This window comes from Haliotis cracherodii, unplaced genomic scaffold, assembly GCF_022045235.1.
Source record: "Haliotis cracherodii isolate W230 unplaced genomic scaffold, xgHalCrac1.p SCAF_3, whole genome shotgun sequence".
NCBI lineage: Eukaryota > Metazoa > Mollusca > Gastropoda > Lepetellida > Haliotidae > Haliotis > Haliotis cracherodii.
In genome coordinates, this window is record NW_027266286.1 from 25,667,002 (window position 1) to 25,684,605 (window position 17,604).

At 39.9% G+C, this 17,604-nt stretch overlaps 1 protein-coding gene across 11 annotated transcripts in view; it reads left to right on the forward strand.

The window, feature by feature from the left end:
* Window positions 1–17,604, forward strand: part of LOC139474163 (syntaxin-binding protein 5-like) — a 142,374-nt gene that overhangs the window by 90,774 nt on the left and 33,996 nt on the right. For 9 of the 11 annotated variants that reach the window (XM_071257050.1, XM_071257053.1, XM_071257052.1 and 6 more), the window contains exons 10-17: window positions 3,359–3,513; window positions 4,622–4,694; window positions 6,636–6,783; window positions 9,459–9,529; window positions 11,731–11,771; window positions 12,355–12,554; window positions 13,976–14,119; window positions 16,239–16,387. In XM_071257050.1, coding sequence (XP_071113151.1) covers window positions 3,359–3,513; window positions 4,622–4,694; window positions 6,636–6,783; window positions 9,459–9,529; window positions 11,731–11,771; window positions 12,355–12,554; window positions 13,976–14,119; window positions 16,239–16,387 — 981 coding nt within the window. The remainder of the gene's footprint in view (window positions 1–3,358; window positions 3,514–4,621; window positions 4,695–6,635; window positions 6,784–9,458; window positions 9,530–11,730; window positions 11,772–12,354; window positions 12,555–13,975; window positions 14,120–16,238; window positions 16,388–17,604) is intronic. The other 2 variants (XM_071257051.1, XM_071257061.1) reach the window with 1 other exon arrangement.

The following is a 17,604-nucleotide window of genomic DNA, read 5'->3' on the forward strand; positions in this document are numbered from 1 at the left end:
ATTTTCATTTGTGGCAGATTCAACCTTTTCTGTTCACTAGATGAGATGAATGTTTTATTTAACCAGAAAAGACACATGGTCTATTTATTATGTATTTTCTTACTAATTTTCACTGACTGATGTTCATGATCTATCTCTGATAACCATAGTGGCACTGAGGCATTCCAAAAGTAGTTCTGGCATAACATGTCATTTCATTCAAGTGAGATATTAAGATTTTATGTTTTCTAATACTTAATTTATTATGTTATATTTTTGGCACATTTTTCAGTTTTCATCCTCCAACAAATTGTCATCACAAACACTTAAATCCCTGGTTCTGACATATTTTTTACATACATTTTACCTCCTTCAAGAAAGGTTAGTGTGTGGTAAAATATGCATCTTGGTCAATGTTGCCATGAGTGATGTTCACTTCTTGCTTTCACTCGGATAAAGCCTATTTTTTAAAAAATAATTGCTTCACGGACAAAAAGTGTTGGAAGACACTTGAAGAATGAGTGGGAGCGAAAGGTCGGTGCTGGAGAGCCATGAATATTGTGGTTTTTTGGGGGGTTTTAAAAAAATTTATTTTGGGTAGAACAGGTATTGTTTTTTTTTAATGAAATGGTAACTGTGGTCATGTTCTTATTCATTGCATTGTTATTTTTAAGAAGCCTCAAAACCAAAGATTCTTTTTATTTGACTGGTTTAATTTGTGTGAAGATAAACTGTATAGTGTTCCTCAATATAAAGAAGTTGACCAGATATTTCACCATAATGTTTGTACAGAAAAAAACCACTGCTACACAGAATTGGAAAGTTTAAAATTGTCTAATCTTGATTAAAAAAACAATAGTTTTTAGAAACTATATAGTTCACAAGGAAGAGAATTACGGATGGCGTAAAACCATACTCACTGACTCACTATTTCATTATTATTTAGAATGCAGTGTTTGCAATAATGGGGTTGACATGGATGCGTTAGGTGCAAGCAGCACAGGCGCAGGTGCAAATCTATCTTGTGGGGGTTTGGGTGCATGACCCCATTCATGTACATATTTCAAATGTAGTTGGTTTGGTTGGTTTATTGTTTAACACCGCACTCAGCAATATTCCAGCTATATGACTGCGGTCTGTAAATAATCCAGTCTGGACCAGACAATGCAGTGATTAATATCATGAGCATCGATCCACGCAATTGGGATCGATGACATGCATCAACCAAGTCAGCGAGCCTGACCACCCGATCTCGTTAGTCGCCTTTTACGACAAGCATAGTCGCCTTTTACAGCAAGCATGGGTTGCTGGTGACCTATTCTACCCCGGAATCTTCACGGGTCTTTCAAATGTAGACCTGATATGATGTTTTAGGCCATTCTTGAGCACAAATAAAATGGCTGGTTAAGATTTTTAAGTGTCTTTTTTTATGTGTGTATCACATGGTTTTTGTTGGGCGAAAAGAACTCAAAACGAAATGATAAGTTATGCATGAAGTAAAGTTTTATCAAATGGAGAAACGCATAAGGGAATGCATGTAGATTTCTTTTTTTGCATCCCAGTTTTTTCAGTGCATATTTGTTTTTATGGGACACCGTAAAGGCAAACACTGGAATGTGAAGATTACAAGAGATATGGCTGGTTAGACCTGAGGCTGGTAGAACGAACACGAAACTGACATTCATTGGTGTATGAATGATACATTTTAATGTTTATGGATTTAAAACTTCTGATCATTCAAATACTTTAACCTTGAACTCTGGGTTTTTGCATACTTTGTAAAAACTTTGTAATCCAATATCCATTTTTTTACCTTTCGAAGAAATGCAGATCGAAATATGAACTCGATCTGTGCCTAGATTGACAGTAGCGGTCAAGAAGATGAATTTCTATCTATGAAATAGTTTAGTATCTATTTGGCAAATTGTTATAATCACCAATGGAACTAATGGCCACAGGTTCAATGTCAACTATGGATATATATCGCCCGTCACGTTGATCCCGTCGGCCATTTTGATGTTCTGTACTTAAAGTAAATGTAAAGGTCACAGTGACCTACATAATGATTTACTCAGGTACTGCAAATCTCCAAATAAGTATGACTGCTGACCCCTAGCCAAAAATGCGACTCAAAATCAATGCAAGATTTACAGTAGTTCTAACAGATATTTCTCATCTAATGATGATATTATTTAAATCTAATTGTTGTGACCAAACTTTAAAGATGTTACTGTCAAGCAAATTGAGAATACTGTCATACATACGCATCTTTTCGTCTTGAGGACCTGTTTTTTCTGCCATACAGCTGGTTGTTATATGGCTGTTAGTGTAAACATACAACGAGGCCTACCAAATAAAATCATGTGTACTGGTACAGTATATCGCCATCTATAAAGCGACCCCATGTGTAAGGTGACCCCCGCTGTTCAAGCCTTCAAAATCGATGTTAAGTTATATACCCCGTGTATAAAGCGAATCGGAATGAAGCACGTCACCAGCTCACACACAATCCCTATATTTGCAATTCAGGGACACAAACAGATTATAACAATTAAACTCGGTCAATACAAATTTGAAATTTGAGATAAAACATCACTAGACACGATGGCTTAGCAATTAAGTTGTATATCCTGTTCTGCTAGGCATTGCTTTATATGCAGAGATTAAGATCACTGTGTGTATGTTTTGTAAATTAAGCTGGAAGCAACCATCAGCAGTGCACACGTTTCTCGCAATCTACCGTGATTCGGTTAAAAATTACCAAATAGTATAACTTTAATTTATGTTATGCATACATCCTTTGATCCTTTTACTCCTGCTGTCAGGGGGCGTGTAGCATCACACAGACATTATAAATACTCAGATGATGGATTGTTTTAAAGAGAAAGTCTTTGATCAGCGAATGAGATGTTTTACTGTTGTTCATGCAATGAGAGAGAAAACTATGACTGTTTCTTAAGCGTCCAAAAACCCATAACACGTGTATATATATCAAATAGCTTTAGGAAGTGGTTGTTATGCTTAGGCTAAAAAATAGTCTTGGTTCTCAGGCACCGCCCACATCATCATAAAGTGCGCCACACGTTTCGTTATTATTTCCATTTTAAAAAAAATAAATTAAAAATCCTCAAATACTTCCAAGTCCAATGGTAGTCAAATACTGTATTCCAGTGAGTATGAGTATGGCGTGATGTTCCATTGTATATGGTCCGAGCAGTACTTGTCCAGTAGGCTATGATTCTGGATTAACAGGTTCCAGATTAACAAGGTGTTCCTGTATCTTACGTATGTCTTTGTGTACTGCCTTCCTCCAAGTGCTTGTCAGGTCTGAGTGGTCCACATGCACATGTGAGATAACCACCCTGATTGTTTGTTTCAGTGAGCCGCTAGTGATCTTCTCAGGTGGGATGTCATACGACCGAGCTGGCCGGACTCCAAGTATTACAGTGATGAATGGAAGGAGCACCACAGTGTTAGAGATGGAGCACAACGTGGTGGACTTTGTGGTGCTTTGTGAGACTCCATGGTCAAATGGTGAGGGTGACAGTCTTTTCTTTGTGGGAAGTCTTGGGTAGAATAGGTCCCCAGTATTCTTTGATTGTCTCCCGTGGAAATTCTTGGGGAGAATGGGATCTCACTTTCCCAGCACTCCTTGCTTGTTTCCTGAAAGGGAGGAATAGGTCCCAAGTACTCCTTGACTATCTCCTGAAGGGAATTCTTGGGCGGAATAGATCTGCAGTGCTCCTTTGCTTGTCTTCTGTGGGAATTCCGATGAAGAAAATGTCCCAAGTACCCCATGCTTGTCTCCTGAAGGGAAGTCTGGTGAAGAATAGGTCCCCAGTCCTCCTTTGCTTGTCTTCTGTGGGAATTCCGATGAAGAATAGGTCTCAAGTACCCCATGCTTGTCTCCTGTGGGAATTCCGATGAAGAATAGGTCCCAAGTACTCCATACTTGTCTTCTGTGGGAATTCCGATGAAGAATAGGTCCGAAGTACCCCATGCTTGTCTTCTATGGGAAGCCTGGGGCAGACTATGTCTCCAGTAAACCATTAGAGCCAACAAATTAGGGTTGGATGGTTTTAGGTTGTGACCTGATCATTGCTCATGCTGTTAACCACTTTGGCCAGATTTACACATTAACAGGCTGATATGAGATATTGTTGAAATATTGATTACTGTAGCTTAAATAGCATCCACTCACTCACACAAATGAATGTCATCTTCAGTTTGTTTTTATATTAGGGAGCCAAGCGGCTCCTAACATGAATATGTAAGGAGCCAAACCAAAGTTTTTAGGAGCCAACAGATATCTTAAACAGATATTGTTGCCAGTGATGTTAACTTTAAGGTTGTCATTTGCGTGCAGTAGATAAATTTAGGTTGCCAATCATAGATTTAAGTTCCATTTGGCCACCAAAATGATCGCTACTTAGAGGTCTGATCTAAGATTTGGCTTTATCATTGAATGAGGATTCAGTATCGTAAACTGAAACTAATGTTTATTAGTGTGTGAATGACATCGTTCGACACTGAGCCTCTATCCTCAAACCCTTGTCCTCCTTGAGAAACTGCTTGAAATTGTCAAATAGTTGCAGGTAAAAGACACTTATAGACTGATGTCTATTGTATATGTTTGTTCCAGATTTCCAAGACCCCTATGCTATTGTCGTGCTGCTGCAAAATGATCTTGTTGTTGTGGATCTTACGTCACCCGGGTAAGATCATATACATGTAGTTGAATATATCATATCATGGATAGTGCTAATAATCTCTTTGTCATCATGGTCACATTGGTGTATTGAAATATAAGGTGGAATATTGCTGACTGTGGCATAAAACAACATTAACAGACTCACCAACTAATAAAGACACGTCTATATAAACTACAAGGTTACCAATACATCATGCAATGAAGTGTAACTTTTTGAACGTGTTGAAATAGTGGAAGGTTCTACTCAATATATCACATCCCATTTGTATAGATCGATGCTCATGATGTCAATCATTGGATTGTCTGGCCATACTCGATTATTTTCAGACATGTCTACAGCTTACCATAGGCTACAAAGATTGGGATGGGCTTGGCAGCACTAGTGACGTGTTGTGCGCCAATGGCGTTACACCGTGTTTCACAGATGCCAGATGCCAGATCATGCTGGAATATTGCCCAGTATGGCCTGCACATGTCATACCAAAAGACATTAAAGGGTGGTACTTGTTGTCACTTGTCATGGTGCTCGACTTTTAGGGATAAAACGGGGACCAATGGGCACAGAGTCAGTATGACGTGTCAGAGTAGTGTATCCATGTTAAACTGCGTCATGGCATCTCAGTGGGCTGACACTATAAAACCAGCATACATCAGGACTAGGACAAGCAGACAAGCACATGCATACACGCGGCTTTACATGAAGAACACAACGGTAAACCCCATTTCACCCTACCTTACCTTATGTGCTGCAGAATAGGTCCAGTGCTTGATGTAAGCGCTAACAAGTGAGAACCTGGTTGTTCAAAGCAACCTTAGCACTACGACTGTCGTAAGTCTATGTTAAGGTATGGGAGTTTCGATCACCTTAGCGCTTAGATCGCTTTGTACAACGGCACTCAGGTGGTTATGGGTGGAACCTGAAGCTGATGTTGTGTGATTGTGACCTGACTGTGTAGATCATGCTCGTTCAGTGAAAGCACTGGTGTGCCTGACTTGACTATTTAATAGCTCTTGATTATTGTAGATTACTCATAAGAAGTTAAACAAGACCCGAATTTTTCAAATGACTCCTGTTAATCTCTCATAGCGGTTTGGGTATTGCACGACACAGCCTTCCAATTGTGGATGTTCTTTAACTAGTTTTGAGAAGTATGTGTGTATTAAGCCACAACTAGACTGCGACTTTATCATCCTAAGCCCCTATCTGGTAAATTTTCTTTTTGTCTTGTTTGATCAGTTTGTACTTGTAACCTATTCCCGAGTTACCCCATATAATGCAATAGGTTCCTGACAACCTCGGTTCCACCTAGTAACCAGCTCATTTTCCAAACCACGGTTTTAAAGTGGTTCTCTTCCAAATCAAGATTTTGAAATGCGGCACATCTAAACCTGCTTGGAGGTTTTACATTTCAATTGTAATATCTACGTTTTACAATTGAGGTTTTATTAACTAGCCTCTTGATATGAACACAAGATTCTGTTTTGATTGGTTAAATGTCACAATTATTTTCACATGAAAATGACATAATGTGAATCAAACCTGCAACCTCATGTATCGTGTTATCTTTTGTAAACCCACTGTTTTCCCATTGGGCCACTGGGGCAGGTGATGAAAACTTGTTCAATTTTACATGTCATGACTCCAGCTGATCCATGCTGCACATGTTTTTTCTCTTGCACGCTTAATTCGAATCTCTTTTAAACCAAAACCTCTGAGGAGTATTTTACCCTATACATGCACTATGGTTAGTATCCACTGACGATAATGTCAAAATGCAAGTTTGGGCGTGTAGACCGAAAAATATTTGGCACAGCTTTCTCATACAGAGACTTGATTATTTACAGCTAGAGGTGTGTTGTCTGTGGTGTAAATCAGCATGTGATCAAGGAAAGAAAATATATCAAGTTTCAATGTGTTCAAGTGACACCATACACCCTGTTGCAGATACCCATGTTTCGAGAACCCATACCCAATGGACCTCCATGAGTCTCCAGTGACGGCCTGTCAGTATTATGCTGACTGTCCCCCAGACCTCATACCTGCATTCTACTCTGTCGGCTCAAAACAGAAGAAAACTGGCTTCACAGAAAAGGTGGGTATAAAACTACCAAGGCTGGTTTTGAAATTGAGATGCATGTATTGAAAACAAATTGAATTCAGTGTCCCATGCAGTTGGCAGTGTATAGGATCTGGACCCTGTTCTACAGAAAGGGGGACACAGGTGGCCCAGTCGTCTAAGGCACCGCGATTCGCTGTGCAGAGTTGCGTCCCTTTGGCATGCCAGAAACCTGTGATAGTGGGTTCGAATCCCGGTTTGCCACGATTATGTTTCTAGGTTTGTCAGCACCATACCCGGGCTCGTGGGTTTCACCAAAGTGGTCAATGCCTGAGACCTGCATCACTTTGGGCTTTCCTCCCACATTAAGCTGTAATGCCGTGATATAACTGGAATACTGTTAAAAGTGGCGTTAAACCCAACTCACTCACTCCACAGAAAGGATCTGATTGCTTCTATAGCCGCAAGTCTCATATTTATACATCAACTCTAAGAAGTCATAGTGCTAAGACTATGTTTTGTGATGCTTGGCAGCTATTTATGTACCGATACGTCAGGAAGCGGTCAATCTAAAAGTGTTGCCATTTCTGTTAATCCTACAAAAATAACATTGCATATATTGCTGATTTTGTGAAACAACCTTCGATCTTGACATCATACCAAAAGATGTTAATAGATGGTACATCTTGTTACCCTACCTGGTGCTCGGCATTAAAGGGCTAAAACAAAGACTTTGTCGGCTCGGAGTCGGTATACTGTGTCTGAGTGGGATATTCATGTTCAACTGTGGCATGGTATCTCAGTGGGCTATCACTATAAGATAGGCATTAGTCAGGACTTGTACAAGCAGCCACACATAAACACATGTGCATGCACGTCGCTATATATGTATAAGTGCAATAACCTTGGACACAGTGTTAAACTCCATTGCACCTCACCTCACCTCAGTTTTTAGGTGTTTTGCTATGTGTTATCATTATTAAGACTGGAGGACTAAAACTGTCAGTTTCCATCCCTGAATTTCCATAATTCATTGTGATAATCGTTCACTGGTTTCTGGTTGGCAAGAAGTTGTCTCTTCTCCCTCTTATGGGCATATCTAGGTTTTGATACTTCTTCTTCTTGGGTGGCATCAAACTAACTGGATGTGCCGCAGTATTATCCAGCTCCACCTGCAGTATCTCAGTGAATTTGTACATATTTGGATGCTATTCCTCAAGATCATTTCTGGCATCGTCCCACTACTCAGAGGCATATCATTGTGCTTCGTGACAAAGCCATCTTTGGTGTTAATGTTGGTTGAGCATCCTTTTGGGGAATGTTTTCAATGAATGGCAGTTTGATGTCTGGTCTTGTTCGTGAACTTTTATCTGGCAAAAACCAAGTGCCGATCCCTCTTAGAATTGGGAATAAACTGTAAATCAGCCTGCACATTTGCCTCTGTGGAATTCTGTTTCTTGTCTGTAATCCCTTTTATAGCCCAAATCGTACTGAATGATTTATATCTTCACACAGTCATTGATATATCGTTGAGTACCCTATTTTCGAGCATCCGTGTTTGATATTGATTTGTGGCATTATAGGGAGAGGTGTGATTTCATCAAAGCTGCCAACTTGAGAATGCATGCATTCGGCCTGTCAACATTGAGTTCATGTGAAGTACTGAACACCTGTCAGAAAACTCCGTCGTCATTCAGGCTTTTGGTGCCTGTGTCATGATGAAAAGAAAGAGTAAATTAGTGGGAACACTATAATGTGACAAATGTTCATATTTTGTGAATAGGTTTCAAACTATCAATTACTTACTGAGTGTAAATGCCGACCTTCAAGAATTATGTTGAAAACTGTGCGCTAAAATATGTCTCTTCATTCAAGAAAACCCCGCTTAAGTACGAAACCAATCAGGTGTTTGACAATAGGTGACGTCACTTGAGTACAGCAAAAGTTTACAGACGGTTTGGAGGGCACACCTTTTATTGAGGAGTTTTTTTCTTTCGGAATGTAGCTGAATTCTATTGTTGAGGACATCACCTACTGGTATGAAGCAGAATTTGAGTTTTGATTCACTCATCCCTTCAAATATCAGCAATGCTATCTTAACTGTTTGAAAATAGGCTATGTCAGGATAAATTTTAAACATTTTCACTCAGTACAGTTACACTACTCATGTGAGATTCCTTCCTTGTCTTACCCATCCCCATGCTTGGGTGAATCTGTACCCATAACAATAGCTACACTGGTAGACACAAGGTTGCCTGGGTCCTGGCCCGATTGTTGAAATTACTCAGCATGTCAAGCAGCGGGAAAGCGTTTTAACCCCACCGGGGGGAATCACTTTCGTGGTGGCGTGTTTTGTTTGGGATCAATCATTGATGGATCTCCCAGAGGTGTGGTCATGTCTGTTACTGTCTGACCATGTATCTGGGCAATCAGGGCAATCATTGATGGATCTCCCAGAGGTGTGGTCATGTCTGTTACTGTCTGACCATGTATCTGGGCAATCATTGATGGATCTCCCAGAGGTGTGGTCATGTCTGTTACTGTCTGACCATATGTCTGGTCAATCATTGATGGATCTCCTAGAGTAGTGTGGCCTGTCTGTTACTCTCTGACCGCTAGTCTGGGCATGCAATCATTGATGGATCTTCCCGTGTGGTCATGTCTGTGTCTGAGGACTGGTGGTGACAGTGTGTGTGTTGGTGATGTTTCAGCAGGGCTGGCCAGTACAGGGAGGAGAGTGGCCCACACTGGCTTGCAGTTATCCAGAAATCATCATCACCGGGTAAGTACAGTACAGAGATGGGAACATGTACATATTGAATCAAAAACAATATTCGACTTGAAATGGGAAGTAAAATTATGTGGCTGATAACAAATTCTTGATGTTCTACTAATGTTTCCATGATGCTGATCTTGACAGTTGGGTAGCCAAGTGGTTGTCTTATTTCACCCATAGACCTGGGTTCAATTTCCCACAATGTGTCAATTCCATTCTTGGTGCATCTTCCCGAGGCAAGAGAGTTAACTGATCTTAAAAGTCCAGTTTCCACCCTTGCCGAACTAGGCTGGTATTATGGAGTTACATTTTGGCTGGACTAACGAGTCTATGCATAGTCCAATCAAAATCGCGCACCGAAATTGAAATCTGGTTCGTAAACTGTTGTGCAGATTTCGGTCGATTGCCGGATTTGCAAAGCATGTGCACTACCAACTCGTCAGCAGATATTTTCAAAATCTTCTCATGTTTTTAATCAAGGTGCTCACGTGATTTGATGCATTTCGCGAAGTAAGACCCGTTTTATCACAATATAGATATTGATTATCGATCAGATCGTCCTGACCGGGCGCAACCATTTTGTTTGAAGCAAACGTAAGTGATACAAGAGGTGGAATCTGATTGGTCCATAGGAGAGGCTTAGAAGGGATATAATTGGTAATAGCCTCTGGTGGCGCTACGATCGAGCCCAGTAATTCCAGCCTAGTTCGGCAAGGGTGGAAACTGGACTTTTAAAGTCAGTTAACTCTCTTGCCTCGGGAAGATGTTCTTGGTGTGGACCCGTGAAGATCTGTGGTAGAATAGGTCTTCAGCAACCCATGCTTTTTGTAAGAGGCAAATAACGGGATTAGGTGGTCAGGTTCGCTGACTTGGTTGATGCATGTCATTTTATCCAAGTTGCGTGGACTCAATTATTTACAGATCACTGTCATGTAGCTGGAATATTGCTGAGTGCGGCGTTAAACAACAAACAAACAAACATTCTTGGAGTTGCTGTGATATGTGTGGAATATTCATGTGAAAGCTTTTTAAAACCAGTTGATAGAAAATGAGTAGATGAACAATTCTAAAAAAATAATTAAATCTGAATTAAATCACAAGACATTTGCCTCAAGCACTGTGCGCAAATAATGTTTCTTATAGCAAGTTCTGTAATTGTTTCTACTCTTGAAGATCTGGGATAGAATAGGTCTTCAGCCACCCATGCTTGCCCTAAAAGGCGACTCAGCTTGTAGTAAGAGGTGACGAACGAGATCACGTGGTCAGACTCGCTGACTAGGTTGATACATGACATTGTATTCCAATTGCATAGATTGATGCTCATGATGTCAATCACTGGATTGTCTGGTCCAGACTTGATCTATTTTACAGACCGCCGTCATATAGCTGGAATATTGCTGAGTGAGGTGTTAAACAACAAACAAACTTATGAGGCCCCTGACTTTATAACTAAAATAATGGTTAAAAAATATAATCATAGGCACTAGACACAATAAAGGGTTAAGCCATGCAGTCGGAAAGTGGGCAACCCATGTGTTAAGTGTTTCTGATAGATGCACATGGGACATGCTTAACCTTTACAGGTTGTGTTGTGATGATTTAAAACTAAGAGTTTGAAGTAATCCATCTTTTATGAAGTATGTACTTGAAAGTGTCCATTCCATGGCAAATATGAAGAGAACACCCTTTAGTCGAGGAGAAACCTGTTTATGTTTATTCAAAGACATAGTTGTGTCTTGATTTTATTTTTAGATAATTGCGTCTTCTGCACACAATTCTGGAGGTTGATTTGATGATGAAGAAGGCAGATAAAACATGGAATGGCTTCAGTGGATGAATTCAATTCTTCCACTCTTTTGAGATACTGACTCATGACACATGAATCATGAAACTATGGTTTCTTTTGAAAAACAAATTATAATATATAATGATCTTAAATAGAAAGAAGAAGAAAAGTTTGATTTGCATCTCATCATTTTTGGCCAACCAAAAGACCAGAAACATAACCCTTTTTGTCAAGCCTAAGATTGACTCAGTTTTAGGGTAGCAAGGGTCATTTTCATGCTATCGACCACTGGTTTGATTATTTTCATTCTGCTTTGATATAGCTGGACTATTGCAGGCAGCAATGTTAAATAACGAGCACTTGCTCACCGACTGAGTGAATAACTGACTGATTGATTGCAAGTTTGTTATTGTCTTTTTAGACATGCTGATGGATCGCTCAAGTTCTGGGACGCATCTGCTGGTGAGTCACATTCAAACAGCATTTCTGCTGAAATGGAAACAATTATCATAAAACAGCTAGCAAGTTATCAGGCAAATTGCAGGGCACAGTAATTTCCTAATGCTCTCATTATGCCTGCCATAAGCTGATGTGCCAGGGTATTCTGTCAGCCTTAAACCAACTCCATCACTCACTCACTCATCCTTTTTTGGGGAAGACCTTGTTTGGGGTTGAATGTTCCCAGTACATCACAGTCAGTATTCGAGGACGAATCCAACACAAATAACATGCAAGTCCTTATTGCAGAATTGAAATGTTTCCAGAGAAGATCTTGGTTAGAACTGGTCTTCAGAAAGCCTTGCTTGTCGTAAGAGGTGACTGCATGGATTAGGTGATCAGGCTTGCTGACTTTGTTGATAATTGTCTCAATTGTGTAGATTGATGCTCATGATGTCAATCACAGGATTGTCTGATCTAGACTTGATTATTTACAGACTGATGTCTTTCAGCTGGAACATTGCTGAATGCAGCATTAAACAACAAATAAACACCGTATAGAATCAATGCTCTCAGTCATTTCATGCCAATCATTTTCACATTTCAGTGACATTGCAAGTGTTGTACAAGCTAAAAACTGCCAAAATCTTTGAAAAACCAAAAAAGACGCCGGAAAGTCAAGACGATGACCCTTTTGCAATCCAGATGATCTACATGTGCAGTGAGAGTCGTCTACTGTGTGTGGCAGGTGCAAGTCATTGCATGCTCTTCAAGTTCAGCAAACAAGAGGCAAATCTCGATATCCCTGTAAGTTTAATCACCATAAATTCTCCCAGCCCAATGATTTGATAGAATAGATTACTAGTGCTCTGTATTGTTAGCAGCATTGATGATCCGAGGTACTACATCTCCGATCTGAAATGATAAATCCTGTGGACCCTAGATGTTATGAATTTAGCTGGAAAATATGTTTTCTTGAGTATTTAGAGGAGGGAAAAGATGTTCCGAGTTGTTTTGAGATCAAGGCGAATCCACTACTGGTGACTTCATTTATGGATGGCCTCGTATCATTTTGTAAATCTGTAATCAGCCTTGATGAAGCCTTCTTATAATTATTGGTAGAAAGCTAATGTTTTGAAAATATTGGAAAACATTCTGAAAAGTTACCAGACTTCAGGTGACAATTTTCTGTTTTTACAGGGCTCGATTTAAGGAACTTGATTAAACTTGTACCAGGTGCATGTTGACATGAAAATCAAGTTGCACCAAACCAAACCAGCCTGCCCTCAGTCCCATAAATTATCAAAGTTGAAATGTTTCAAGCCCATTTCTGGTTTTCCTCACTGTGATATTGCTGGAATATTGCTAAAAGTGGCGTAAAACCAGCCTAAAACCAAACTCACTAACACTCAAAGTTGAAACATAGGTAGGTCTGCTGCCAGTGTCGCATGAATTAATGACGCAATGCTGTAAAACAGTAAAGAGGAGCAAGTACACTTAATCTTGAAGTTCCCCCAGTTTGATGATGTTACGCCAAAGAAAGCTTGACAAATTACACGCAACACAGGGATTAGTGATGTAGTATGGTAAATTAACCTTAGAAGCATTGAGTGTGTTCAAAGATTGCTTTTGTGTCGACAAGGAAGGGTGATTAAGGGTTATTTGAATTTTTTTGCATGTACTTTGTGCATGTGGACATACATATTAGGTGGTATTTTTCAATAGTAGGTTGCACTTGTGCATGTTTTATATAGCTAAATCGAGCCCTGTTTTAGCACAGCTCGTAAGTAAACTTAATTCGCAGACCAATTTGAGACTTCCTACCACATCATTGTATATAACTTGCTTGGAAATGACCTAAAACTAGTGTTACTGAATTGACAGATAGAAACAGCTTGTTCAGGGACTTGGTTCATTTTGAATTGCTTGTTCTTTTGGGGGTCACAGGTGGCCCAGTTGTCTTAATTCATTATGCAGAATTGGCATGCCAGAGAACTGATTGTGGGTTTGAATCCCAGTGTATGTTTCAAGGTTGTCAACACCAACCCGTGCCTGTGGATTTTACCAAAGTGGTAAACATCTAACACATGCATCACTTCAAACTTTCCACCAAGATGACCAGAAATGACTAAGAAAGTGACAAATTTGTTTCGTGTGATAACAGATATAATGTTCAAAGAGGCATCACGTCCAATTCTCTCACTCATTCACTGCTTGTTCTTTTTCAGTTTTTAGAGACGTCTATTGTATATGAAATCTATGATGACCTTGATTCTCCTGAGTATGACTACCCCAAGCCGAGTTTGGGCCTGGTGACACAGACCAGTGGTAGCATGGGCTCCTACTCCAGTAATACCTCCGACAGTGCCAAGGTGGGTGCCGACCAGGGATTCCCCTGGATTTCATATCTGCTGAGTTGCAAACTATTAGGATTTTGTCAAAATGATATTGATATTTTTAACGGATTTCAATATAATTAAGGGAAATTTTTTATGATTGTTTTTGACTGTTATTGACCTTGCTGTGAGCATTGTCACATGTACAGGAATACAGCTTAATCTGAAAGATTTACATTCCAAAAAGAGATATGTGAGGACACTATTGAAAAGCCTAAACGTACACCAGTCCTTAGCACACCATTAACATGAGACAGACTGTGTCTGGCTAGCATTCTTAGTGTCAGAAATTGGCCCTTGTCCTGTAGTCCTTGTCAATCTGCCCAATAGTTAAGGTATCATAAGGACTAGTAGAAATTTGCCATTTTTAAGGGTTTTGCTATATGTTATCATTATAAGGACTAGTGGACTAAAAGCGCTGATGCTAGTACCAAGTTGCATTCCTTCAAACAAATAATATTTTTCATCGGTGTGACTGATGGTTATTTGTAGAATGGAAGTCCTAACCTGTTATTTCACTTTCCCATGGTTACTTTAGTGATGCCACTCAACATCAAGTGGAATACATATACTGAGGGGTGTGATACTGCAGGCATTTCATAGATGTACCCTATTATATCTACTGGACATAGGTACCGATAGCCAGAAATAACATTACAAAATAGACCAAAAAATATGGATAACTAGTTATACTGTTGTCAAGGAAGACATTTTTTGTCTAGTTGTCATCCATCAACTTCTAAGAAATGCAAACAATTTGTCACGGCATTGCTGCACAGTTTTTTAAGAAAACATGGCCCTAGTCACACCCTAGCATGGAGTAAAATACCCACTTATGGACGTGGAACTCTGTCAGGTACCACTCGTACTGTCTGACCCTTGGACTAGTACTGTCCCACTCCTTGACCTGTAATACCTCAATTGTGGACTAGTTCTGACCAAAGTTTGGACTAGTAATACCTTTGTCATGGGACAAGTAATACTGTAATCTTGGACCAGTAGTGCCCCAGTCTGGGACAGTTAAATTATAATACCTCAATCAAGGAGAGTATTGTCCCACTCTTAGACAAGTAATACCTCAACCACTGACCAGTAATACCTCACCCATGGACTAGTAATACCTCAACCATGGACTAGTAATACCTCAATCATGGACTAGTAATACCTCACCCATGAACTTGTAATACCTCAACCATGGACTAGTAATACCTCAACCATGGACTAGTAATACCTCAACCATGGACTAGTAATACCTCACCCATGGACTAGTAATACCTCAATCATGGACTAGTAATACCTCACCCATGAACTTGTAATACCTCACCCATGGACTAGTAATACCTCACCCATGAACTTGTAATACCTCAACCATGGGCTAGTAATACCTCAACCATGAACTAATAATACCTCAACCATAGATAAGTAATACCTCAACCATGAACTAGTATTACCTCCCCTATGGACTAGTAATACCTCAACCATGGACTATTAATACCTCAACCATAGATAAGTAATACCTCAACCATGAAGTAGTATTACCTCCACTATGAACTAGTAATACCTCACCCATGGACTAGTAATACCTCAATCATGGACTAGTAATACCTCACCCATGAACTAGTAATACTTCAACTATGGATAAGTAATACCTCAACCATGAACTAGTAATACCTCAACCATGAACTAGTAATATCTCAACCATGGACTTGTAATACCTCAACCATGGACTAGTACTGAGTGACTCTTGGACTAGTAATACCTCACCCATGAACATACTTCAACCATGGACTAGTAATATCTCAACTATGAACTAGTAATACCTCACCCATGAACTAGTAATACCTCACCCATGAACTAGTAATACCTCAACCATGGACTAGTAATACCTCACCCATGGACTAGTTATACCTCACCCACGAACTAGTAATACCCCTGTCAAGGACTAGTACTGAGTGACTCTTGGACTAGTAATACCTCAACCATGGGCTAGTACTGACCATATCTTGGACTAGTAATAACAGATAAACCCCAAGACACACCACTAGATGTAGAGACCATTACTTCAGTGTATTGCATGAGACCCTTGTTCCAGCAGTCCGACCACACGACGTCCGTGAAGGTGAAGACCGGCAGTAGGAAGTGGAGTGCAGGCTACCAGCCTGACCTGGTCTGCGTTCTGACGTGGGTGGACGGCGAGCCTCCGGGCAACATCACCAGCATTCTCGTCAACTCCACATACGGCTTGTAAGTTCACTGTACTCACAACCAGGCCAGCCCCCTGAGGCTCTGCTCGGTCACGGTCCATGCTAATTGTGTACTGCCTGGAGACTGCTGGTCCACACTTGGGCAGTCTCACTTGTACCCTACAGCACTATGTTAACTCGTCAAGATGGGCAAGGGCTGTAAAAAAACGTGCTTCCTCTCGTTCCCTGGGAGCATGTTCCAGATGCTGAGTGGACCTGCCTGGGGAGACCCATGCATCAACACTAACATTGCCCTCCCTGATTTCATGGGGCCACATGTATACACAAAGGCGAAGTAACAGTGATCATAAGGTTTATTGATAACTGAAATTGATACTACTTACAATGATATGGACTAAATGGCTTTACAGTTGATTAATTTTCTTACTGTATGCTACCTACTTGTCATGCAGCTTGAGGCCGTTTTGGTGCATGTTAGGTCAAAAGAAAGTCACACTACAAATTCTTTACTTTCAAGCTACTGTTAATGAAAATACCAAGACATTTCACCTTAGCTTGTGGAAAGAACACAATTGCTGCTGTCAGAATTTTACTTTTATTTTTTTTATTTGTTGCCAGACCTGTATTAGAATTTGTTTTTTGAATATGCAGTTCCCCCAAAATTTGAAATGTGAAAAAAGAAGGAAAGGAAAAGCAATTTGTTTTTATTCCACCAACCAGAACTCGGTAAAATGTTAAAAAACCCAATCTCATTTACAGTTGCTATCAATATAAATAAACCAATGCTGAAAATTTATCTCTTAAAAACTTCAAAGCCCAATTATTGATGACAAACAGTGGGAGAAAATTAAAAAAATATTTGAAATTGCAATTTACCCAAAAAATTGTTTGACCTACCAACCTGAAGTTTTTGGCCAAAAATCCATTACCCCCAACCAAACAAGTACTACCTTATTATGGCCTTAATATTTGGATTCAATCGAGTCCAATTAAACTGCACACTTAACATCTTCAAGGTTCAAGAAAATTTTAATTACATGCTTCTAATAAATCAGAGTATGATAAACTTAAACTTGATGAGTTAATTTTTACGTTGAGCATACACAATGCAGAGTTGCGTCCGTTGGGCATGCCAGAAACCCATGATTGTGGGTTCAAATCCCGGTTCGCCCCAATTATGTTTCTAGGTTTGTCAGTATCATACCTGTGCCCGTGGGTTTCACCAATGTCTGAGACCTGCATCACTTCGGGCTTTCG